General features: G+C 45.8%; 1 protein-coding gene across 1 annotated transcript; it reads left to right on the top strand.

The window, feature by feature from the left end:
• Positions 1-5,944: 5,944 nt before the first annotated feature.
• Positions 5,945-13,764, top strand: LOC122920262 (RNA-binding protein 14-like). Its single transcript, XM_044269635.1, has 3 exons — positions 5,945-6,416; positions 11,171-12,125; positions 12,982-13,764. The coding sequence occupies exons 1-3, from the start codon at positions 6,074-6,076 to the stop codon at positions 13,187-13,189; spliced, it is 1,506 nt and encodes a 501-aa protein (XP_044125570.1). The 5' UTR covers positions 5,945-6,073; the 3' UTR covers positions 13,190-13,764.
• Positions 13,765-25,577: the final 11,813 nt, after the last annotated feature.

The following is a 25,577-nucleotide window of genomic DNA, read 5'->3' on the forward strand; positions in this document are numbered from 1 at the left end:
CCGGCAGTATCACATTGCGTACTACCGCTCAGATCGTCTTGAAGACAGGGAGGGCTGGGCAGGCAGGGAGAGCTGACCCACCCAATCCAAGCAGGCTTTGTATGCAGTGTGCACGGAAAATACCGGTACATCGCTTGCTGTGATTGGCTGGTTGTTGTATACTGGGTTGGATTGGCGATTCTGAGGGAAGGCAGGGGGGGAGCAGGAGCATCTGCACTTCAGCCAATTCTAATGCTGGCGGATCTCTAATGAAGTTTGGTGTGCATCTTATCTGTGGTGAAAAAACTGTCTATCTGGGGAGCAGATACATGTGGTGGTGAATACAGTACAACACCAGTATCTGTACCTGTACATACAGTACAGCACCAGTATCTGTACCTGTACATACAGTACAACACCAGTATCTGTACCTGTACATACAGTACAACACCAGTATCTGTACCTGTACATACAGTACAGCACCAGTATCTGTACCTGTACATACAGTACAGCACCAGTATCTGTACCGGTACATACAGTACAGCACCAGTATCTGCATCGGTACATACAGTATAGCGCCAGTACATACAGTACAGTATACAAATGGCTAGTTGTAAACTTTGCCATGGAACATAATAACTGCGCTGCTGCAAGACAATATGAAGTAACAGAAAAGATGGTTTGCGACTGGAAAGCAAATTAAAAGCATTAAAGAGTATGCCAAGGGTTAAGTGTGCATTAAGGAGAGGCACCCCACATTGGCCAGAACTCGAAAAACATGTAGCAGACATGGTGAATGAGCATCGCCAAAACGGTTATGTAGTGACACAAAATAAAAAACGTTTGTTTGCACTTCAGTGAGCCAAATCTAACCCAGATCACAGCAACAGATTTAAGGCCACTGCATCCTGGTGTACTAGATTCTTGGAAAGGCATAGTATGGTACTGAGGCAAAAGACGAAAATTGCACAACAATTACCTGCAGATCTTGATGCCAAAGTAAATGTTGTTGGAGGGGTAGTCTTATACGGACAGTATAGCCCAAACCCTATATTTCAACTGGAAAAGTTGGGGGTCGTCTTATACGCCGCAAAATACAGTATTTATTAATGATCTTGTAGAAGGCTTGCACAGTAAAATATACATTTTTGTAGATATCACAAAACTGTGTAAAGTAATTAACACGGAAGAGGACACTATACTGCTACAGACTAACTGGCAAAACACTGGGGAACACTGACATGGAAAGGACTTGGGAATTTTAGTGGACAGCAAGCTAAGCTGTAGAAACCAGTGTCAGGCAGCTGCTGCCAATACCAATAAGATAATGGGTTGGATCAAAAGGGGCATAGATGCCCGTGATGAGAACATAGTCCTACCACTTTACAAATCATTAGTCAGACCACACATGGAGTACTGTGTACAGTTCTGGTCTTCTGCAACTAAATTAATAAAAGGAAATTAGGGTTATTCAGATTACAGAAAAGACAACTAAGGGGCGATCTAATAACTATGTATAAATATATCAGGGGTGAGTACAGAGATCTATCCCATCATCTATTTATCCCCAGGACTGTGACGAGGGGACATCCTCTGCGTCTGGGGGAAAGAAGGTTTGTACACAAACATAGAAGAGGATTCTTTACGGTAAGAGCAGTGAGACTATGGAACTCTCTGCCTGAGGAGGTGGTGATGGTGAATTCACAAGTTCAAGAGGGGCCTGGATGTATTTCTGGAGTGTTATATTACAGGTTATAGTTACTAGAGAGAGGTTGTTGATCCAGGGAGTTATTCTATTTCCTTCTTGGAGACTAGAAGGAATTTTTTTCCCCCTTAAAATGAGGAAAATTATCTTCTACCTCACAGTTTTTTTTTTTTGCATTGCTCTGGATCAGGTTACAAGCTACCGTATGTTTCGCCCTATAAGACGCACTGGCCCATAAGACGCACCTAGGTTTTTGAGGAGGGAAATGAGAAAATAAATGTTTTTAACCAAAAGGTGTGCTTTTGGTGGGTTTTGAACTAATGATGGTTTGTGGCTGACACTGTTTTGGGGGGGGGGGGGGGGGGAATCTGTGGCTGACACTGTTTTGGGGGGGATATGTGGCTGACACTGTTTTGGGGGGGATATGTGGATGGCACTGTTATGGGGGCATCTGTGGATGGCACTGTTATGGGGGCATCTGTGGATGGCACTGTTATGGGGGGGATCTGTGGATGACACATATAGCATCTTATGCTATGTGTCAACCACAGATTCCCCCCCCCCCCCATAACAGTGTCCCTGTGTAGTGTGAATGACCCCCCAATACAGAGGGTGGGTGCCGACATCTAGTTTTGTAATGGCAGCGGGGCCCGGTGCAGTCACTGTATTCTATTGCACCGGGCCACGCTCACTGTAGTAATCCTATCTATAACTGTAGGCATTGTTTAACAATAATCTTCAATACATCCATTAATCTTCACTTACTAACGTCTGTATCAGGCAGGTGGGCGGGCGGGCGGGCACTGGCAGTGTAAGGCCTCGTTCACACTTCAGTGTTTGATCAGTGATTTCCATCAGTGATTTGTGAGCCAAAACCAGAAGTGGAGCCTCCACAGACATGAGGTAGAAGGGAAAGATCTGCTCCTGTTCTTTGTTTAGAGTTGCACCTGGTTTTGGCTCACAAATCACTGATGGAAATCACTGACTAAACACTGAAGTGTGAACAAGGCCTAACTCACTACCGCCTGCTTCATTCATAAAGTGGGCGGAGCAGTAGAGTTATGCTGCCAGTGCCCGCCCTGCCTCCTGCCTGATATGTACGTTAGTAAGTAAAGATTAATGGATGTATTGAAGATTATTGTTAAACAATGCCTACAGTTATAGATAGGATTACTACAGTGAGCGTGGCCCGGTGCAATAGAATACACTGGGCCCTTCAAAACTAGATGCCGGCCCCCAGCTCCTCCTCCCTCCCCACTGATGCACCCGCTGGCTGTGCTGTGCTGTGCAGCATGCAGTCGGCGGTGTATCATTGTAAACTGCAGCATTCGCCCCAAGAGACCCGCTGCAATTTTCCCCCCACTTTGAGGGGGGGGGGGGAGTGCGGTTTATAGGGAGAAAAATACGGCATGTTAGAGGACCTCCTGAGATGCCTGTTTTAAAGAGGACCTTTCACTGTTCCTGATATGACTGTTTTAATAGCTTCAAGCTTTCCATGTGTAATAACAATTCTGGAGCATCTATTCTTATGGCTCTATGTGGTGCCATTCCTATATTATTTTAGCTAGAAGTCACGAATGAATTGCTAGCAGTCTGCAGTAATGGTAAAGAGGAGTGGTAACCAGTTGGGGGGAGTCCCTGCATAGACTTACTCTATCCAATCAGTGCTGCCACTGTGCAGGTAGACACCCCCAACTTGTTACCTCCCCTCTGTACCCTTACTGCAGACTGCTGGATATTCAGTCATAACTTCTAGTAGAAATAATAATGGAATGGCACAACATAGAGACATAAGAATAGATGCTTTAGAATTGTTATCACAGGGGGAATGCAAGTAGCTATTGGAAACAGGCATGTTGGGAGGACTAATTTTGAAAATCTGATATGTGTCACTTTATGTGGTAATAACTTTGTAACGCTTTTACATATCCAAGCCATTCAGAGACTGTTTTCTCGTGACACATTGTACTTCATGTTAATAGTAAATTTGAGTCAATATGTTTTACCTTTTTTATTTAAAAAAATCCAAAAGTTAACAAAAATTTGAAAAAATTCACTGTTTTCTAAATTTGAATCTCTGCTTTTAAAACAGAAAGTGATACCTGATTAAATATGTTACTTAACATTTCCCATATGTCTACTTTATGTTGGCATAATTTTGTAAATGTCATTTCATTTTTTTAGGAAGTTAGAAGGCTTAGAATTTTAGAAGCAATTCTTAAAATTTTTAAGAAAATTTCCAAAACCCACTTTTAAGGACCAGTTCAGGTCTGAAATCACTTTGTGGGTCTTGCACAGTGGAAACCCCCCATAAATGACCCCACTGTAGAAACTACACCCCTCAAGTTACTCAAAACTGATTTTACAAACTTTGTTAACCTTTTAGGTGTTCAACAAGAATTAAAGGAAAATCGAGATGAAATTTCTAAATTTCACTTTTTTGGCAGATTTTCCATTTTAATCCATTTTTTTTCTTTAACACATCAAGGGTTAACAGCCAAACTAAACTTAATATTTATTACCCTGATTCTGCGGTTTACAGAAACACCCCACATGTGGTCGTAAACTGATATAAGGGCACACGGCAGGGCGCAGAAGGAAAGGAGCGCCACATGGTTTTTGGAAGGCAGATTTTACTGAATTGGTTTTTACATGCCATGTCCCATTTGAAGCCCCCCTGATGCACCCTTACAGTAGAAACGCCCCCCAAAAAAAAAAAAAAAAAATCACAAATCCCTTCATAAATGACCCCCACTTTGTGAGAACTCGGGATCGGTGCAGCAATGTTTTCGTGTAGTTTTCTGCTCCATGGTTACAGCAAACTGTGCAAAAGTTGCATTAAAAGTTGATTATAACATTGCAGCCATATTATGTGACAGGACGATGAGTACCATTACTGCTCATGAGAAATAACGTTATGTATCTGGCTGACATTAGCGATGTGCTACTGTCAGCATAACTGTAAGCTTTATAACTCCCTGCCAACGTTCTCTTAAAATAAAGACTTTTAAAATATGCTACTGAGCCTCTAGGTGCTATTAGGGTGTTGCTTCAGCACCTAGAAGCTCAGTGTATGCACCAGGTCCAGTTGATCGACTTTCGCATTCTTCTCAGTGTCCCGTAAATCCTGTGCATGCGCCGCCCCGTTTAGTATTTGGCGCAGTGAGTGAAGGACGCGTTTCCTGCTGCCGGCTTCCTCACTGCGCCGTAGCGAGTGTTTTTTTTTTTGTTTTAAGAAGGAGAAAAGGGGGCACTAATGGGGGCATTATTCATTCTGGGGGCATTACTGTTACTGGGGACACTAATCGGGGGTGCTAATAGAGGCATTAATATTATTGGGAACCACAGTATGACAGCGACTTAAAGAGGACTTTTCATGGGTCCAGACATTATAAACTATCAGGATACGTAGGGCATAGTGCAGGGATATAACTGCGCTTACTATTTTCCTGGCAAAGCTCTGTTCGCCCGCTGTGGCCCCCGTTGTATTCTCCCACCTGGTATGCTAATAGCATTGGAGCAATGAGGAGGAGGCAGAGTCTTTCTCCGCGGGCGTCTCCTTCTCCTCTGGCTGTAGCGAGGTCCAATCACAGCGGGGAGCGTCACTGCCAGGGAGAAGGAGACGCCCACAAAGACAGTCTCCTCCTCCCTGTACTGATGCTATTAGCATACCAGGCGGGAGAATACAACGGGGGCCACAGCGGGCGAACGGAGCGGCGCCCAGGAAAATAGTAAGCGCAGTTATATCCCTGCACTATGCCCTACGTATCCTGATAGTTAGAAAAATCCAGCAATTGTTTCTCCTTCATTCACGGAAACCGCAGGTAAGACCTCGATACTCGAAGCAAAGAAAAACTATTGGATCCAGCACAGCGCTCGATCCAATATGGTGTCTTTACTTAGTTTATAATGTTTGGACCCATGAAAGGTTGTGTTAAGCCATACCCCCACAAACACTTTAGGGTGTGGCTTAACTTAGCCAGTATTATTTTTTTTATGTGGCAACCCTAGTTGCTATGGGCAACTAAACTTTTTAAAAAAATATATATAAATCTCCCCCACAGTCTCCTGCCTCAGCCGCGTTTAGTAAATGTAGATGGACTCCTGTGACACTAGGCAGCAACGCCGTGCCCTGAGTGTCGCCGCTTGGTAGATTTTGGTCACAGTTCACACTTGCAGCTGATTTTTTTTTTTATGCCATTGCGACCAGTAATTCCCAACACGCTATTGTGACGTCACGTGACTTTCCGCGCAGACCGGAAGTGTGACGCAAGTATCGCGATAACGTCCTGCATCCACTGAGTTGGCGTGAGGCGGTCGTCGAGCAGGCAGTGTAGCCACAGTTCCGTTTACTCTTGTGTCACTGATACCGCAAAGCTGGCGTCGTCCATGAGGGACTCGATGAAGATTTTCGTCGGTAACGTGGATGACCGGACCACGCAGGAGGAGCTGAGCGAGCTCTTCGAGAAGCACGGCACGGTGGTGAGCTGCGCCGTCATGAAGCAATACGCGTTCGTTCACATGCGAGGGGCGGACCGCGCCGCCAAAGCGATTGAGGAGCTGAACGGCCGGGAGCTCCACGGCAAGAAAATGGTGGTCGAGCTGTCCAAGCCCCGGCCCCAAAACACCTGGAAAATATTCGTCGGTAACGTCGGCCCTGGCTACGACGCCGCCGAGCTGAGAACCTTGTTCGAAGAATACGGGAAGGTGATAGAGTGCGATGTGGTGAAAGGTAATGGCGGAGATAGGAGGTCGCGGCCAGAAAGGAAGGGAACTAAAATGGCCGCCTGTGTGCTGGGGAAATAAGATGGCGGCTGTTGGTGCGCGCGCTGACTGAGCTCCAGCTGGAACCTCACAGCGAGCGTACAGTGCGCCTGCGCCATGGCACCTTCAGGGGTTCGCCCGAAAGAATAGGTAAGTACTTACCTGCCATATCCTGTACCATCACTGGCCCTTAGCTGTGTACCAGCAGTCACAGGTCTACGTTTGTATAGCCATGTAAAAGGTGGTGTGGGATCTGGCAGGTAAGTACTTACCTGTTCTTTATTTCAGATCCCAGGGGTTGTTGGATTTTCTTTAAGCTAGTCAGATACCTGCCCCAGAGCCTGTACTGCCAGTGCTGCAGCTACGGTTTGTGTTTACATGCTGCAGTCAGTTCTAGCCTACCCTCCGGTGCAAGAAAAAAATCACATCATGGGCCCACACCGATACCTGCCCTCTGCACGGCACCATATTATCCCCCCACATCTATAGAAATGTCGGATCCTCGCCTACAAAACGGACAAGAATAGGACATGGTTTATCTTTTTTTTTTTTTCTTCTGCCTGACAGAACAGACATACGGATTCAGGCAGCACGCGGTGCGCTGTCCCCAATTAATTTTTGGGGCCTCATTGAAATTGTTCCATATCTTATCTGCAAAAAAGGCAGATCGGACGAGGAGCAAAAATGCGTCCGTGTTCATGAGACCTGATCAGGGAACAGACAGAACTGTTTTCCACTTTTCTGTTGCAGATCCGCCAATTCCAGGACTCCTTCTGTCATCCAAGATGGCGACTTCTTAGACTCTCAGATGCACACTATGCATCGGTGGTAAATCACTTCCTGCTGCCCTTGGATTGGCCGGCTCTGCTCATGTGACTAGTGTCGGCCAATCCAAGAGCAGGAAATGTCCTGGAGTACCGATGCAGTGGGCAGCAGGTAGTGGGAAGGGGCCAATCTGCAGGTGAAAACATGAAAATGAATATCCTTAATCTAATTATTATCCTACCTTTATAGCGCGGCCCCCACTGATGTCTTGGCACTCCCCCCCTTAAGAATCCCCCATTCGTCCGCTGTGGTCCCCGTATCTTTTGGTGCCTCATATGCTAATGAGGCGACTCAGTTATACTAGGCGTAGACTTGTATTTCTCCTGGGCGTGGTTATCTTCTCCCTGGCTGCAAGCTGCGCCCCACTCTTAGCCAGGAAAAGGAGCTCAAGTTCTCGCGAGAATCGCAGCTCCTTCTCCTGGCTAAGAGCAGGGCGCTCCGATTGGATGCAGAGAAATACAAGTCCACGCCTAGTATAACCGAGGTGCCTCATTAGCATATGAGGCACCAAAAGATACAGGGACCACAGAGGACGAATTGGGGGGGGGGGGGGAGTGCCAATACATCAGTGGGGCCGCACTATAAGGTAGGATAATTAGATTAAGGATTTCCCGGTGACAGGCTCCCTTTACGGCACTCATGTTGATTAGTGCATTGGCGGCCGGGAAATGATTTTCTCTCTGCTGTGGTCACAGGTTGAGTTTCCGACTGCCCCGGTCACTGCACCATGGCCCAAGTGGTGAGAGGTGGTAGAAGTAAATATATTTTCTCGATCAAAATAGCAATCGGTTGTTAATCACCCGTCAGCGACCTACATGTAACCTCGTCTTGTGGGGAAACTGCAGCAGAATTTCTGAGAACCTGCTGTCTACTCGGTCGACTCAAGTTATCGTCACCGATATGATTTCTGCTCGGCACCAGCTGTGTGGTGTATCGTCGTGCTTCACGTGTGATCTGTACAGAACCATGATTGATGTGGGAAGCGGTGGCACTAATTTCCCCGGTCTTTGGTCCTGCACTACTCGTACCCATGCACGGCAGAGTGGATCAGGAGTCTACCTCCAGGACAGCGTAGGAGCCATATGTTTACTGCAAGGTTGGACACCACCCTAAGAGTCTTTGGCCGGGTTCACATAACAGTTTTTATTTTCTTCCATTCTTCTGGTCCATTAGAAGAATAGAAAGATAAAGAAAAAAACAGACCCTGTATTTTAAAGGAGTTCTTTGTGCTTTTAATATTGATCAGGATAGGTCATAAATATCAGATCTGCGGAGGTCCAACACCCGGCACCCCCGCCGCACAGCTGTGTGAAGGGAAGGTGCGTGTCTGCCGTCTCTTCCTGCTCACTGCTATGGCAAAGCAGCAGTGAACAATAAGAGAGCCAGCACGTGCACACTTTCCCACGCCTTCCCTTTATACAGGTGATCTGCAGGGGTAATGGGTGTCAGACCCCCGCCGATCTATTATAAGTCCGGAGAACCCCTTTAAGCATCCTTTCATGCACATTTGGCATCCCATGCAGGATTTTTTTTTTAAGATCTGTTATTTTTAGAGATGAGCGAATTTCATATTTTGACATTCGTTCACGCTTCGTTTGGTGGTAAAAGCAGAATTGCGTTATGGATTCAGTTACCACGGACCATAACACAATTCTATGCCGGAATTCCTTTACCCTGGGTTCACACCTGAGCGTTTTACAGCGCGTTCAAACGCGCTGTAAAACGCTTAAGACATGAAAACCAATGCTTCCCTATGGGAAGGGTTCACACCTGGGCGTTTTACAGCGCGTACGAACGCGCTGTAAAACGCCCGACGCTCAAACAAGTACTTGAGCTTCTTTGGGGCGTTTTGACGCGCGTTTGTGGCCATAGGACACTGCAGTCAATGACACAAACGCGCGTTTACTATTACAAAAACTCGCGTAAAACGCGCGTTTGAGGAACGCTTAGGTGTGAACCCAGGGTTAGAGGCATTCTGTTATTCATTCCGTCCTAATAGAAGTCTATGGCCTGCATAGCGGAGAGGTCCCCCCTGCATAACAGTAACGGGACGGATCCGTTATGCAGCCCATAGACTTCTATTATGACAGAATGAATAACAGAATGCCTCTAAAGGCATTCCGTCATAGAATTGCGTTATGGACCGTGGTAACGGAATCCATAACGCAATTCACCTTTTACCACCAAACGAAGCGGAACTAATTTCAAAATATGAAATTTGCTCATCTCCAAAAATAACGGATCTCGGACAGAAATGGCTAAAACGGATGGCAAATGTGCATAACTGTTTTTCAGCACAGCTTTGCTGATGCCTCCCCGCAGCTTACCAAGCACAGTGCCGTACATTGTATAGCCTCTTGGTGTTGCAGATCAGCCCCTTTCACTTCAGTGGGACTGATCTGCTCCTAGGCCACGTGATCCATGAACCTGTCGTCACTGGCCTAGGAAAAGCAGAGAGGAGGCCGTGGCAGTCACTGTGCCCACTGCAGGGCTTCCGATAGGAAGGCAGAGGGAGTCTCTTCCTTCTGCCTAGCTCCAGATGCCGTGATCAGCCTTGTTTGTAGAGTCTGAAGGGTTAAATGGTGGGGTTCCGCAGGATTGCCGTCCCCAACATTGCGGCCGAGTGCCGACTGTATGATGCAGCCAGCAGGTGCCGTATATAGAACGGGCTCACCGCAGCAGCCTGCTCCATACAATTGCAGGCGCATAGTGTCCTACATGTATGGCGTTAAGGGGTTAAATTTTAAGAACCCTTTTCATTATTTATCTGTTCTAAATGATCAGAAAGATAAACTGTGACGTGAACCTGGCCTTTCCCAAGTGCTCCCCACGGCCATAACCCAGCTGCCCTGTACTATGCAGATTTATTCTCGTTAGTGTTTACTTCCCATTAATATATTTTTCTGAAGTGTCGCCTTAGTTACGGTCACCCGCCCGATCTTACATCTGGGGCGGAGAGTTTCTGGTATCTTACTGACACCATAGTATGCCCCTAGGTGGTATTGGGTACCTTGACACTTGTACTGCCCAGTATGCTGCCTGCATCTCTGTATGCCTGATGTCGCATTGGGATGAAGACCTCAAAGTTGTGCAGCCCCTAAATGTGATGAGATAAAAAATACTCTCCACGTAACCCCCTCTGTTCTGCATTAATACTGCTGAGGCCAGTGATTGGTTGCAGCTCTGGTATACAGGCACATTATTGCTGCAGTCAAGTAAACTAAACTCAAGCTGGACCTAAATGGTGGGGGATAAAGTGATTATAGGATCTTTTTTATTTAATTGCGTTTTGGGGCTCTTGATATTTTAACAAAGTAGGGCCACACCTTTTAAGATAAAATGTTTGACATCTTCTGATGGGTCAGTCTATGTGGCCTGTACTGTAGGGTCACGTGTCATTTCATCTGTATCTGCTCGGCTCCAGGCGTTTTTGCTAATCTCTCCTCTGGATGGCACCTAGCTTTATGTCCACACAGCATAGTATGGGCCCCTAATGTAATCAGTGAGAAGCATAGATAACAGGCCCATTATATAGTGGAACTAAAAAAACAACAACCTTAATGGATTGTGATGGATCCTTTTAAAAACTTAACCTGATCAGACCTGGACTGAGCATCCCCCCCAAATACTACAGTCTCTAGATAGAAAGCTAGTTATCAAACACAGTTGCACTTATATGTCCATAAAAAAGAGAATATTCAGTAGTCTGACCCGTTGGTTAATTTGGAGCTTAGCGATTGTTCACATTAAGTTGTTACATGAGAATTTATTGATTTTTGACTGGCCCTCTGACCTGAGGCCTATCGTAGACATTTCAAGATTATACGGTGTAGGTAACAAATTCTGAGAGATGTATAACATATTTTCTTTTCCTCTCCTTGTATGCTACTTCATCAGACTATGCGTTCGTTCACATGGAAAGAGAAAGCGAAGCTAGGGAAGCGATCGACAAGCTGAATGGCAGAGAGATAAGAGGCAAACGGATAAATGTGGAGATGTCGAATAAAGCTCATCGGCCCATGAGCAGTAATGGTAGTTCTCATAGCGGTCGCTCACATAGGTCTCATGAATACCGAGATGCACCACAGAGCCGCTCTGAGACGTATAACCGCAGGAGAGCATCTGAAGCGGCGTATGCATCCTATGCACTGAAATCACCATATGAGCGCTATGGTGGAGATTCTGCGCGATATGACAGTAGAGTGCGTCCACCTTCCCCAATGTATTACTCGCGAGACAGGAGTCCCCTGAGGAGATCGCCCACAAGATCATACTATGAGGGGGCAATGGCCTCGGCTGCACTTGCATCAAAATATCGTTCTGCAACATCAGACTATAGTTCTTTGTCATCCGCCTATGGGGTCCAGACAACTCCGTCATTTTCGTCTGCCTTTAGCAGCCAGACATACGCGTTGTCTTCTGCTTATGCTAGCCGAGCCCCTACTGCTGGAAATCAGTCAGGATACGAGAGCCAGGCCTCTGCATATACTGTAGATCCCTCTTCATATAATACCCAGGCAGCTGCAGCTTATCGGCAACAACCAGCCTCGGGATATGCTACACAGGTTCCTTCAGTGGCGTCGGCCTACAGCACTCAGACGCCAGCCCACGCTTATGGATCCATTTCTACCACGGCTACTCCCTATGCGCCGGCAGCTGCACTGGGTACTGCATATCGTCAGCCGCAGACTTCCGCCTATGATCCCTCCCAAATGTCAGGTCTTGGAGCACAGCCTTCTTATTCAACCATCCCGGCTACAAATGACGTGCTCTTGTATGAGCGCACCTGTCTGTCACCGCCCCGAAGTTCTGCTTCCGATAATTTCAAGAAAGCGGCAGATGCTTATAAAAGGTAAGTAACTGAAAGGTATATGTGCGCATAATTGACAAGCGTTGGCTATGCTGTGTTAAGGGTATCGTCTCTTGGGTCTCAAAAAGATGTCCTGTTTTCTCATAGCAGGGAATGGGCATGCAGTTTTTTTTTTTTGCCAGGCCTGGTCAAATCTTTGCCACTCTTAGAAGCCAGCTTCAATGACCTACTGTAGGTTCAGTTTACTCTGAAAGCGGGATTGGCTTTAAACCTCACATGAGGTGTTGCCTCTGCAATGTTCAGAATAGAGCTCTCTATGGTAGTTAGAGCATGATCCCTCTCTAGTAGTAAAAATGAGATCTGTTCTCTCCTTCATTTTCAGGTAGCGATAGTAGTCCTCTACAATTTCTCCAGTAGCCACAGTAGTCCATGTCTTCCTCAAAAAACCCTTACCAAGCTGCCAGCCTCCTTTTTCAGTATAGTAGTCAGATGCTAGACACCAGTAGATCGACAGTTGTGCGCCCGACGATCAGCATGGAGCACCACTCTGGTAAAGAAGGACTCTTGGTGACGTTAAGCAGAGGTGAAGTGCTCTAAATGCTCCAGGGATTGCCAGGTTTCTGTGAAGCCTGTAGACAAAATAAAGAAGAACCCCAGTTTACTGTGACTTGTTTTCAGTCAGGGCGAGGCGGTTTTTGTAAAGGCTTACAGAAATCTTGCAGATGCGTTCTAAAAGTGATCATGCATACATATTATGGCTTTTTTAATTTTCTAATGGGTTACACTTTTTTTTTTTTAAACCACACATTAATATTTTCGAGCTACTACTTGTGTGGTTGACGTTGCTTTTTTCATACCTTTTCTCTAGCATTAAAAATGACTTTTGTTTCGACCGCAGGCTTGCTCCTGACCGCCGTTACGCTGAAATAGCTGATTATCGCCGATTAACACAGAAGCCACAGGATTCCTACCACCGATCGCCGCCCAAGTCTAATGTGGATTTTCGTCGTGCAGCTGAAACACAATCTGAATACCAGCAGCAATATGCCGCTTACAATGATTATCTAAGGGCGGCACAAGCAGCTAGCTATCCGCGCCGTATGTAACACATCTTTTGGGTGATTGGCAATAGTCTGTTTCGGATGAGTTTTTTTTTTTTTATATTCTAGGATGACTGTCAAACAATGTCCCTTTGGCAGGCAATCCGATTCCACGTGATTGATGGTCTGCTAAAGACACTGATTTTTTTTTTTTTTTTTTTTTTTTTTTTTTTTAACACTGCTCTTGCTTATTTGTTCGTTTGCAAGGCTTTAATGTAGGTTGTCCAAATACCCATATTGAAGACCTATCCCCAGGAGTCGGACCCCTTCCAATCTGATATTGATGCCTAGTCTGAGAATGGGTCATCAATATGGGAAACCAGACAACCCCTTTAAGGCTTTGTAGATAAGTTTCATTTTCTTGGGGGGGGGGGGGGGGGGGGGGGGGTTTGCTTGTGTTCCCTCCCTATCGTCTCTAAGCCTGTACTAATGTTACTAGATACAGCATATAAAGGAGATAACAGTAAAAGTTGCATCTAACTCTGGCGTTCCCATCTTGTGAAATACTTTGAACACAAGTAAATAGCATTCGAGGTGACGTTTGTTTGGTAGTCCTTGGGGGGGGGGGGGGGGGGCACCAATCCTAAACAAACTTCTCATTAACTGTTTAACCTCAAAGCTTAATAGGGGGGGAAAAAGTGTGTGTGCCGCTTTGACTGCTTACTTTGAGCTCTCTTTTTATCAATTAGCTTTACTTACAGTGCCGGCCATAATTATTCATACCCCAGGCAAATTGTGACTTAGTTACTTTTATTCAACCAGCAAGTAATTTTTTTGACGAGAAATGACATGGGTGTCTCCCAAAAGATAAGACGATGTACAAGAGGCATTATTGTGGGGGGGAAAAAAACATTTCTCAGCTTTTATTTACATTTGAGCAAAAAGTGTCCAGTCCAAAATTATTCATACCCTTCTCAATAATCAATAGAAAAGCCTTTATTGGCTATTACAGCAATCAAACACTTCCTATAATTGCAGACCAGCTGTTTGGATGTCTCCACAGGTATTTTTGCCCAATTATAATTATGAGCTTCTAATCTTTCAGGTTGGAGGGTCTTCTTGCCATCACCCTGATCTTTAGCTCCCTCCACAGATTCTCAATTAGATTCAAGTCTGGACTCTGCCTGTTGTTGTCTAACCATTTCTTCACCGCTTTTGCTGTGTGTTTTGGGTTATTGTCATGCTGAAATGTCCACGGGTGCCCAAGCCCAAGTTTCTCTGCAGACTGCCTGATGTTGTTGAGAATCCTCATGTATTGCTCTTTTTTCATGGTGCCGTTTACTTTGATTAGGTTCCCTGGTCCATTGGCTGAACCCCCCCCCCCCCCCCCCCCCCCCCCAAGCATTAGGTTCCCACCACCATGTTTGACAGTGGCTTCCGACCACGTCCTCTGAGATTTTCCACAGTGCGGAACGTATTGTATTTTTTTTGCTCAAATGTACATAAAAGCTGAGAAACGTTTTTTTTATTTTTTTTCCCCACAATATTGCCTCTTTAAGTCAAAATTTGCCAGGGGCATGAATAATTATGGGCAGCACTGTATGTCAGATCTCCTTGTAGTACACACTAAAGCTACCTTTATATATAGCAAATAAATAAACTTTTGTAAGGCCATGCAAGCCATCTGAAACAGGAGCTACATTTTCTGATTTACTTTAACCACAAACGTATGCATTTCTGATGTAAATATTACGTAGTATACAATTTAAGTGCAAACTATATTTTCCATGCAACACTCTCCGGTCACTCATGTTATTTTTTGTTTTAAAGCGCCTGTTGTATTTCTCGCAAGCAAATCCAATTAAACTTTCTATTTTAGTTTTCAACTTTTCTTGAATTAAGTCCCTACAGCTTTCCTAACTTTAAGCTGGTGTTATATCCTCTTTAGATGAGAAGTCCTATTCGCAGAACAGCTGATAAATGTCTGACTACTGAGCCCCCCCCCCACTGATCCTAAGAATCAGGAATGGAGACGCTATATCCACAGTTGGTGGGGCTGGCAGAGTGATCTTTCATAGTTCCATATACTTTGGAGGTGAAGGAGACACAGGACAGCTGTTATCACAATCGGACACTTATCACCAAACCCGTGTATAAGTGATAAGATGTCATTCTGGGACAGCAGCCTCAAGCAGGTTTCGTTTGTCAATAATTCATAAAAGTTGCTTGAAGAATTTACTCCGATCTGCCACCCAGGAGCCAAGTGCCGATATTATGTGTGTGCTTTCCTGACTTTGCCAATAAGCCTCAGGTATCCAATTTGAAATGGCTCAATGGGGTTGTCTGTGTTCAGAGCTGAACCCGGACATACCTCCATTTTCACCCAGACAGCCCCCCCTGACTTTAGCATCGGAGCAGTTCATGCTCCGATGCGCTCATTTGCCCTGCGCTAAATTGCGCAGGGCAAAGGCATTTTTAGGAGTTGCGGTGACAAACCGAGCTCTCCATAAGGCTGCCAGGAAGCCCGGTGACGTCACTGGCACTGATGGGCTGGCTTTAGCGCTGCCCTAGCCAGTAAAACGGCTAAGGCAGCGCTAAAGTTTATGCCCGGCAGTGTGTTATAAACTAAACGGCAAGGGAGCGCATCGGAGCATGAGATGCTCTGATGCTAGCCCCGGGGGGGCTGCTGGGGTGAAAATAAGGGTGCCAGGACATGTCACATGTTTGTCATGAGCAAAGAAAACCTTAGTAAAATAGTTTTGAAAGCGTTCATCATAGAGTAATGTTCTGTAAGAAATGCATAAAAAAACATTTGACACAAAACAACTGGAATCGTTTATATGGGCACATTATGAGGACTAAACAGTTGTACGAATGCTTGTTCCCGGTAATTGCCCTGTGTCAAACGGCTGCTGCTCACCACGCATGATGGGTAGGCTGTCTAAAGTTTTGAATACTTGATGTAAAGTTGAAATAAAAGGAAACCTAATACATCCAGAAATGAGGTGTGGATAAGCCAAAAATAATCTTCACTATGTACATCTCCACAGGAGTAGTTATCTTCAGTTCAATCAAGTATCCACAAGTAAAGATGTACATGTAGCCACAGTTTATAATATAAGTGGGGTGCAATAAGTAGTAAGATATCATCAAGATATGAAAAAAACGTCAAGATGTTCAATCAGAAATACAAGACACTAATGATTTCAGTTCACCGGGATCCCATTATGTAGTACATTGGAAGACTAACTTCAGGCAGTCACCTGCGAATACATTTCTGTGCCTAAAGAACTAATGCTAATGGAGTGTTTGGATAAACCATGAATCTGTGATATCAAATAACTTCACGTAAGTACCATTTAAAATGTTAACAGAATAGTAATGTCAGGTACAGAAGCGAAACACCTTGCGGTGAGACCTGGCTCAATACTTAAAATGCAGTTCTGAGGGCAGATTTACACTGTAATAAACATTGTTTATCCGGCTTAAAAATCCACAATGAGTTCCATAGATGTTACATGCAGATTTTGGTGGTGATATCGGAAGAAATACAGTCTCCGCAGAGGGCGCAGTCACATGACCGATCTCCAGAGCGAGACAGAAAATGTGCAAGTAAATGGATAAGCAGAGAAACGACAAGAAGAAATAGAGAAAATAAAGACACTTTTACACTGACAAATTATTGGCTCATTATTTGGAACTAACATTTCTATGAACACTCGTTAATGATAATTGCCTCTTTTAAAATGTGCCACCAATCACCTGATGAGTATGTCACCCAAAATCATTGTATAGGAGCAGCAGGTCGTGCTGTGTAAACAGCTGTATGGGGATTGTGGACGGAGTTGCAGTCGCTTCTCCCCATACTGAGGAGATGATTGCTGCATGTTATCCTCTCAATTGATTAGTGAATTTTAGGTTCCTTCCCAATAATTATTGGATGCTAGAAATGTCTCTATAACGGCCTAGAAGACATTTTGCCCAATTCACAGAGAGGGCATATCACAGACAGAGAAGCAGGGTGGTGGTTTTGATTAATTGCCCATCATCTAGTCCACTCTTAGCTGTTAGGGACTGTTGAGGGCAGTGGTTACATGAAGGCATGCCCACCTAGTGGACAGGCTCTGGACGGACAGGCAGGCTACCATTAGAATCATTTCACCTGATGACAAGGATGAGTAGCTCCCATAGTTTTCTTGTCCACCATCCAGCCACAGATGGCACCTTTATTACACACCTCTGTCTGAACCATTTCTAAGCACTTAGCAAAAGGAAATGTAGTGCCATAGCATCCATTACATGTTCTGCCATTGACAGACAGCCACTGTTAACCTTTGTTTGCAGTTATGTTGTGACGGAAAACCTTGGAGTGCTATGTACTGGAACAAAAGTACGTCATCCGTGCTCGGTTGGTGGAGGGGAAGGTGAGAGCTGCTGTGTGCTTCAATATGTACTGGAACTGTATTGTCTTAAGCATCAAATCTGGGTTCAGTTTGGGACAATAGTGAGGTTTGAGTATAGAGGCCTCGTGGCGAGAGATTCAATCCTGCCTTTGCTGTAGTGGAACACACTGCCCCGATTTCTGGCGCTGTGTGTGACGTCCGGTCCCTCCCAGTGTATGCTGGGAGGAAGACATGGTCTGTCTCTGCGGACTCCATATCAGCACACTGCCAGGAAAGATAGGGTTAAAGTTAGCACTAGCAGGGGCCCGAATCTGCTGAGGTGGTGGTGGTGATGTTAGTGACTTGAAGGGAGAACCTGTGATTTGAAGGGGCTGATGGCGCTAGGGGACATGAATGGCATGGAGTGGCTGATATCTGATGGGAGTGGGGGACATGGCGTGGAGGGGCTGATCTGATAGCAGTGGGGGAAATGGCATGGACGAGCTGATGGCACTGGGGGAACTGATGCACTTGGGCTGATCACACGGGGGAACAAAGGGTGTTTGGGACTGATGGCAGGGGGTCTGATGAGTTTTTATAAAGGAAAACAGTCTTATTAACTTTTTCTTATTAGAATACTCGATTATTTATAAAAAAAAATAATCGGTAGAATACTCTATTGCTAAAATAATCGTTTGCTTCAGCCTTAGACAGCATCGCACTTAATTAGGCCTAATTCACATTTTAGTTATTTGGTCAGTTATTTCCATCAGTTATTGTGAGCCAAAACCAGTAGCGAAGGCTACTCAGTCATAAGGTATAATGGAAAGCTTTCCTCCAATAACTGATCAACTAACTGAAGTGTGAACTAGCCTTATAATGACTTATAAGCATGTGAGACCTGGAATCTACTGAATAAGGCCTCATGCACACTACCGTTGTTTTGGACCGCATCCGAGCCGCAGTTTTTGCAGCTTGGATGCGGACCTATTTACTTCAATGGGTCCACTAAAGATGTGGACAGCACTCTGTGTGCTGTCTGCAGCCGTTGCTCCATTCTGTGGTCCGCAAAAATAATATAACCTGTCCTATTGTCTGTTTTGTGGACAAGAATAGGCAGTTATATCAATGGCTGAGCGTGACGTTCTGCAGATTGCGGAATGCACACGAACGCCATCCGTGTTTTGCGGACCGCAAAACACCCAACGGTCGTGTGCATGAGGCCTTACACTGATATAATGCTGTCGGTGTAATTCACTAGATTCCAAGTCTAACAGGGAGACAAAGCCTTATAAATGGAGACAGAAATTGAGATACAAAGATATTGTGACAGATAAAGGGATATATAGAAAGAATCAGTGGTAGACAGGAGTGATGAAGAGAGAGTTTTAGATGGGGAGAAGTGATTGCTACTGTCATTGCTCATCCCCATACAGAATGATTGCCAGCAGCAGAGTGCTGTTTAGACACCATGCTCTGCCAGCAAACAGGATCATTGATGAGCTTAAATCATTACCAAATGAGCAAGCGTTTCATAACTAACGCTCGCTAGCTCTAATCTGCCCTAATATTAGGCAGCGTGAAGGGGCATTAAATGGGTTGTCTTTTTACTTGCAGATAGGTCATCAATATCAGATTGGCACCCCTGCCGATCATCTGTTTAAAGGTACACTGCCTTCTCTTCAAACAGATGTTTCTGGATGTCAGACCCCCACTGATCTGATATTGTCTTCATGTTTGCTCAGCTCTGTCTGTGATCGCCATGCATTCAGTCTGCTGCTTGTGTTCGCCATGTATCCTTTAGCTAGTTCTGCATGGGTTCCTGACTATGTGGATTGTCTGTGTTATGGTACTTGGTTTGTGTCTGAACAGTGCTCTGTGTTGCAGGTTTGTTTGGTTTCCTGGACGTGAGGATGCTCACCAGCTGTACTGGAGCCCGGCCCGCTCGTCACCCAGACCCCCCACCCCAGCTAAAATATAACAAAACACTTTCAAAATAAAATTGGCTGGCTCACAGTAATTTATTTTTGCGACTTTTATTAGATCCCCCTATATATACAAAAGTCTGATAGACGTTCTATAAGTTGTGCTTGGTCATTACTTGTTTATTAAGTATTTGGTTTGGCTCACTGGTCTGTTTTTCTGTACGCTTGTTTATAGGGCAATCCAAATCTTTTGACATGTTTAAAAATGGTCATTTGCAGTCGGCAGATTCTAGTCTCTAACCACAATCTGCTGCTGGCAAACAATGATTCAGTATAGGGAAGAGTGATGGCATAACGATCACTCCTCCCTATACTGAGGAGGCGATCGCTGCATGTTAATAGCATTGGTCCTCTCTGCTAGCGAACAGGCGATTGCCGGTAAGGAACGCTTCCTTTCCGACAATCGCTGGCAGAATCAGGCTGTCTAATACACTCTTTAGTGTCCTTGTGGGCATTGCAGCAGACACAGTTCTTCCCAGCATTTCCTGGCCATGTGAGAGATCAGAGGAGTGGACCCGAAAGGAGCAGCAGGCAGCGCTCAGAATTACGGAGAGGAGCCTAGGCTGAGGTTAGAACAGCTGACCACAAACAGGCATATGGAATATTTGCTGCGACATAGGCAGGCAGACAGAATTTACAGCTGTTAGGATCAGAAAGAGCACTGGCTTCACCCCTCTTACTGGAGATATTCTTGCTGGGACAATGAGACCTGAGACATACAATTGAAAATCAAAATTCTGCTTGATACAACTAACAAAGTGCACTCCAGCTTGAGTTCCTCAAAGGCAAAATGATGGGACATGCTCAGCTCTGCACCCAATGTTAACAACAGGGGAGGACAGGCCATAGACCCTACAGGAAAATTTCCCAGTGGGCCGGGGGACTCCCAAGTCCTCAGGCCACGAGTCGGTACATAGCAATCTGATGCTCTCAGCATTAATTATGCTAGGTGCATCTGGTACTTATTCCCCTGGCCGGCAGAGGAAAGTGCCCTCCTTCAACTGTACTGTTGTTCTCAGGATGGTGATAGAGTTAAATGCTGCAGCTGGTATGGCAGTATTTTGTTGCCCCTGGCCACTTATATTAGTCCTGCCCTCTTGGGCCCTGCTAGGTGGGGGTCCGACACCTGGGATCCCGCCATTCAGCTTTTTTGTCTCAGCTTACCAACAGCACCGTACATTGTATAGCAGCTGTGCTTGGTATTACGCTTAGCTTCATTCACTTGAATGGGGCTGAGCTGCTCCAAGGCCACGTGACACATGAACCCATGTGTCATCACTTGGCCTGGGAATAGCAGAAAGAAGGGCGCAGCGCTACTGCCTTTTCAAACAGCTGATCGTCGGGGGGTCCCGGGTGTCAGACTCCCACCAATCAGATACTGATGACCTACCCAGAGGATAGTTCATTACTAAAAAAAATAAAAATCTCGGAAAACTCCTTTAACAGCTAGAGTCCTTTGTGATGTCATTGTCCCTGGATGCTGAGGCTCCCTGTTGTGACATGCATAGTGTTCCATCTAAGGAAATTCTCATACATGCTGCCATTTTGAATTGCAGTTGGACAGACCTGTCAATTTAATGACAATGGCTGTTGTGAATGAGTTGGACTGAAAAAGTGAAAGCCAGCAAGGAGAACCCTAGTCTCCGCACACCATTGCTTGTAGCTGTATGAGAGCGCTGGTCTAGATCCTGCTTTTACCTGAACCAGGTAGAGCAGTAGCACTGGGGAACTTCATTATCAGCACAGCACGTGTATCAGAAAGACAGGTGTGTTCTCCATCATCCTGGCCCAAAAACCCATGGAATGTATAATCTAGGAAAGGGGGGGGGGGGATGCAGATGCTAATCTGATGTTAACCCACAACTCAATGGACAAGAAGCAACAGCAAGAAATGGTTCCACACCTGTGGTGGTCACTTGCTGCCCCCTTGATGCGATGGGGAATGCAGCCATGCAATCTCCAAATCCAGAGGGCCATCCTGTCAGAAAAGGGTGTGCTGACATGTCTGTTCTGCACTTGCCAAAATATACTGCAGCATTATTCCAGCCTGCACAAAAGTGCCCTTTTGGACCACGCCTCTCTCCCTATGGGCACATATCTTTAGCTGACACGCGCACACACACAAATGCACCCTCACATGCTGATGTACATGGTTGCACACCTGACCAAGGGATGAAGTCATCATGACTACTGCCAAGGATGTACACAGCCAAGGTCCTAGTTATGTCATCATCCCTGGATGCTGAGGGTGTGACACGCATGGTCTGAGAATTTTCATATGCACTGCCATTCTGATTTTCTGCAGGCTGCCACTTAGGTTTGCAGTTGGACAGACCTATCAATCTAATGAGCTAGCGCTGTTATGAATGGGTTGATTTGCAAGGGCTCAAGCCAGCAAGGAGAAAGCCTAGTCTCTGTGCACAATTACTTGTAGCTCCACGAGAGCACAGGCCTGGATCCTGGTTCTATAGACCTGAACCAGGTAGAGCGGGTGCAGCAGTGCTTGGAAAGTGCAGTACCAGCACAGCAATTAGATTGGACAGACCGGTATGTTCTCCATCATCCTGGCCCAAAAATCTATAGAACATATGGTATCCCAAGGAAGGTGGGTGGTGCAAATGCTGATCTGATGTGAACTCACAACTCAGTGGCCAAGAAGCGACAGCCAGAAATGGTTCTGCATCGGCCGTTGCTGTTTGACACCCCATTTATAGTGAATGGGGATCCAGTCATGTAGTCTCCAAGTCCAGAAGGCCCTCCTGTGAGAAAAGGATAAGGTGGCAAGTCAGTTCACTTGCCAAAATACGCTGCAGCATAGGCACTAAAACACCTTTCCTGAAGACAGTGACAGTTGTATATATGACAGCCACTACATTTGGGGCTCAATCCCTGGATGTTTTGACCTAGCAACACCCCTGTTAATAGTCCTGAAGCTTTAAAGAGAGTCAGTCACACTGGGGGAAGGGGTGTTTCTTAACAGTTCGGGGGGTTGGGGGAATAGCAGGACGCACATATATATCCACAACTGTAGCAACCCTTAAGTACATTTTGTGGTAAACTCCTTTTTTGTGCATTTGCCAGATTAAAAAAATATACAAATTTTACTTGCATGCATATCTACCAACAATGCAGAAAGTACAACTTGGCTCACAAAATCAAGCTTCATTAGCTAAAGTTAATGGGGTTACCTGGGATTTTAATATTGATGAGCTATCCTCGGGATAGGTCATCAATATCAGATTGTGGGGGTCCAACACCCGGCACTCCCACCGATCAGCTGGTTGAAGAGAAGGCCGTGCTGCGTGCAAGCGCAACCTTCCCTTCATCGTTTACCTGCTCGCCATCGACATCACAGCGGTGAGCAGTGTAATTGCAAGCCGTCCTATTCACTTCAATGGGATGCCTCTGTAGTATACACTTGAATTGGAGCGAGCTGTTCCATTGAAGTGAAGGGAACTGCTTGAAATTACATCTGCTCACCCCTGTGATGTCGATGGCAAGCAGGTAAAAGATGAAGGGAAGGCTGCACTCGCATGGAGCACGGCCTTCTCTTCAACCAGCTGATCGGTGGGAGTGCCGGGCTTCAGACCCACACCAATCTGATATTGATGACCTATCCTGAGAAAAGCTTATCAATATTAAAATCCCAGAAAACCCCTTTAAAAAAAAAGTTATGACATACAGCATGTAAAAATTTGTATAGTCTAGGGTTGTTGTGGGTATCGAAATTTCGTTACCCAATCAATACTTTTGTCCCGGTATCGATATGATGCTGGGATTTCAATTTTTTCGATACTGGGCTGCGCTGCTGCGCAGTCTAGTATCACAAAGCATGAGCACGCTGCTGTGAGCGTGCTTATGTTCCCTCAGCAGCACAGGGGAGAAGGAAGCGGTCTCTCACTCCCCCTGTGCCGCTGCTGCCGCTAATGAGGAGAGAGGGGCTGGCGCACTGCGCAACCAATGATAGCAGGACTTTAAGTTAGCAGGCTACATAGAGCGGACCCCAGGGATCTCTGTGCACTTACTATTATTCCTGGTCGCTGCTCCGTTCGCCCGCTGTGCCACCATTACTGTCTACTACTATCGGAGCAATGGGCAGGAGACATCAGCTTCTCTCCTGGGCGTTCCTGTCACAGTTGGTGTTGCAGAAAGCTGGAACTTATAAATAAACATCCGACTGGCTTGATCCCAAACTAAGGAGCATATGGGTGAGCCCTATAAAACCCCTAGAGCTCTCCCTGACTGCTATGCCCATGCAAAGGTCTTTATGGTAGACGATTGCATGTCCACGTACCTAATACTATGTGACCCCTGAAAACCCTATACTAGTGAGGGGACACGACCACCGGCTCCCTGCACTTAATACGGACGGAGTCAGGGTCACCTAGAATCAAGCCAGCAAGGAAACACAAATAAAGGAAACAGACTTATCTGAGGAATTAGCAGAAACAGCCTCCAGCAGTGAACACAATCCAGGAAGAAGTATAAACCGCAAAGTGAGGCAGTATGGGAGGGAATATAAAGGGAGACAATTAGTGTAAATAGGTGACAGCTGGGAGAAGGAAAGGATATGACAAAGTGAAACTAAAACAAAGAACGTCATGCAGGTAGAGAAGAACATCTAACAGACCTTCTCACAGAAGAGGCGGTGACAGTACCCCTCCCTCTACGGGTGGACTCCGGACACTCAGAGCCCTCCTTCTCAGGATGAGACCTATGGAAAGCCCTGATAAGACGAGTGGCCTTAATGTCCGCCACTGGGACCCACATCCTCTCCTCAGGACCGTAACCCTCCCAATGAACAAGGTACTGGAGAGAACCGCGGATAATGTGAGAATCCACAATCCTAGAGACCTGAAATTCAAGATTACCATCAACAACAATTGGAGGAGGAGGCAAAGAGGAGGGTACAGTGGGTTGGACATAAGGTTTTAATAGGGACCTGTGAAAAACATTATGGCTCTTCCAAGTCTGAGGAAGATCAAGACGCAAGGCAACGGGATTGATGATGGACAAGATCTTGTAAGGCCCAATAAACTTAGGACCCAACTTCCAGGAGGGAAACTTCAGTTTGATATTCTTTGTAGACAACCACACCAGATCACCCACATTCAGGTCCGGACCAGGCACACGTCTCTTATCCGCCACACGCTTATATCTCTCACTCAACCTCTTCAGATTATCCTGAATCTTTTGCCAAATAAATGACAAAGACGAGGAAAATCTCTCCTCGGGTAAACCAGAAGACCCCTCTCCAGAGAATGTCCCAAACTGCGGATGAAACCCATATGCAGCAAAAAATGGTGACTTATCAGAGGACTCCTGGCAACGGTTATTTAAAGCAAACTCAGCAAGGGACAAAAAAAGAACACCAATCCTCCTGATTCTTCACCACAAAACAGAGCAGATATGTCTCCAGATTCTGATTGACGCGTTCGGTCTGACCATTCAACTACGGGTGAAAAGCAGAAGAGAACGACAACCGAACCCCCAAGCGAGAACAGAAGGCCTTCCAGAATCTGGAAACAAATTGTGTGCCCCTATCAGAAACAATGTCAGAAGGAATGCCGTGTAATTTAACATTGTGATCAACAAACGCTTGAGCCAGTGTCTTAGCATTGGGTAACCCAGGAAAGGGAATTAAATGCACCATTTTACTACTACCAGAATCACAGTCTTCCCCGAGGAACGAGGCAGGTCCGTAATGAAGTCCATGGACAGATGCGTCCAAGGTTGGGAAGGAATGGGTAACGGGAGGAGAGAACACAATGGCTGTGAATGAGGGACCTTGGCACGAGCGCAGGTCTTGCAGGCTGCCACAAAACCCTCAACTGTCTTAAGAAGAGCCGGCCACCAGAATCTCCGAGCAATGAGATCCACCATGGCTCTGCTCCCCGGGTGCCCAGCAAAGACAGTATCGTGGTGCTCCTTAAAAACCTTGTGTCGTAAAGCGAGAGGCACAAACAACCTCCCAGGGGGACAAAGATCAGGAGCCTCTGCCTGGGCTGCCTGAACCTCTGCCTCCAAATCAGGATAAAGAGCAGAGACGACCACCCCTTCAGCCAAAATGGGACCTGGGTCTTCAAA

This window comes from Bufo gargarizans, chromosome 10, assembly GCF_014858855.1.
Source record: "Bufo gargarizans isolate SCDJY-AF-19 chromosome 10, ASM1485885v1, whole genome shotgun sequence".
NCBI lineage: Eukaryota > Metazoa > Chordata > Amphibia > Anura > Bufonidae > Bufo > Bufo gargarizans.

Coding starts and splice junctions, on each gene's coding strand:
- LOC122920262 (XM_044269635.1), top strand. CDS start 6,074: ATGAGGGACTCGATGAAGATTTTCGTCGGTAACGTGGATGACCGGACC. Junction 6,417..11,170: donor AGAGTGCGATGTGGTGAAAG/GTAATGGCGGAG, acceptor CTACTTCATCAG/ACTATGCGTTCGTTCACATG. Junction 12,126..12,981: donor GCGGCAGATGCTTATAAAAG/GTAAGTAACTGA, acceptor TTTCGACCGCAG/GCTTGCTCCTGACCGCCGTT.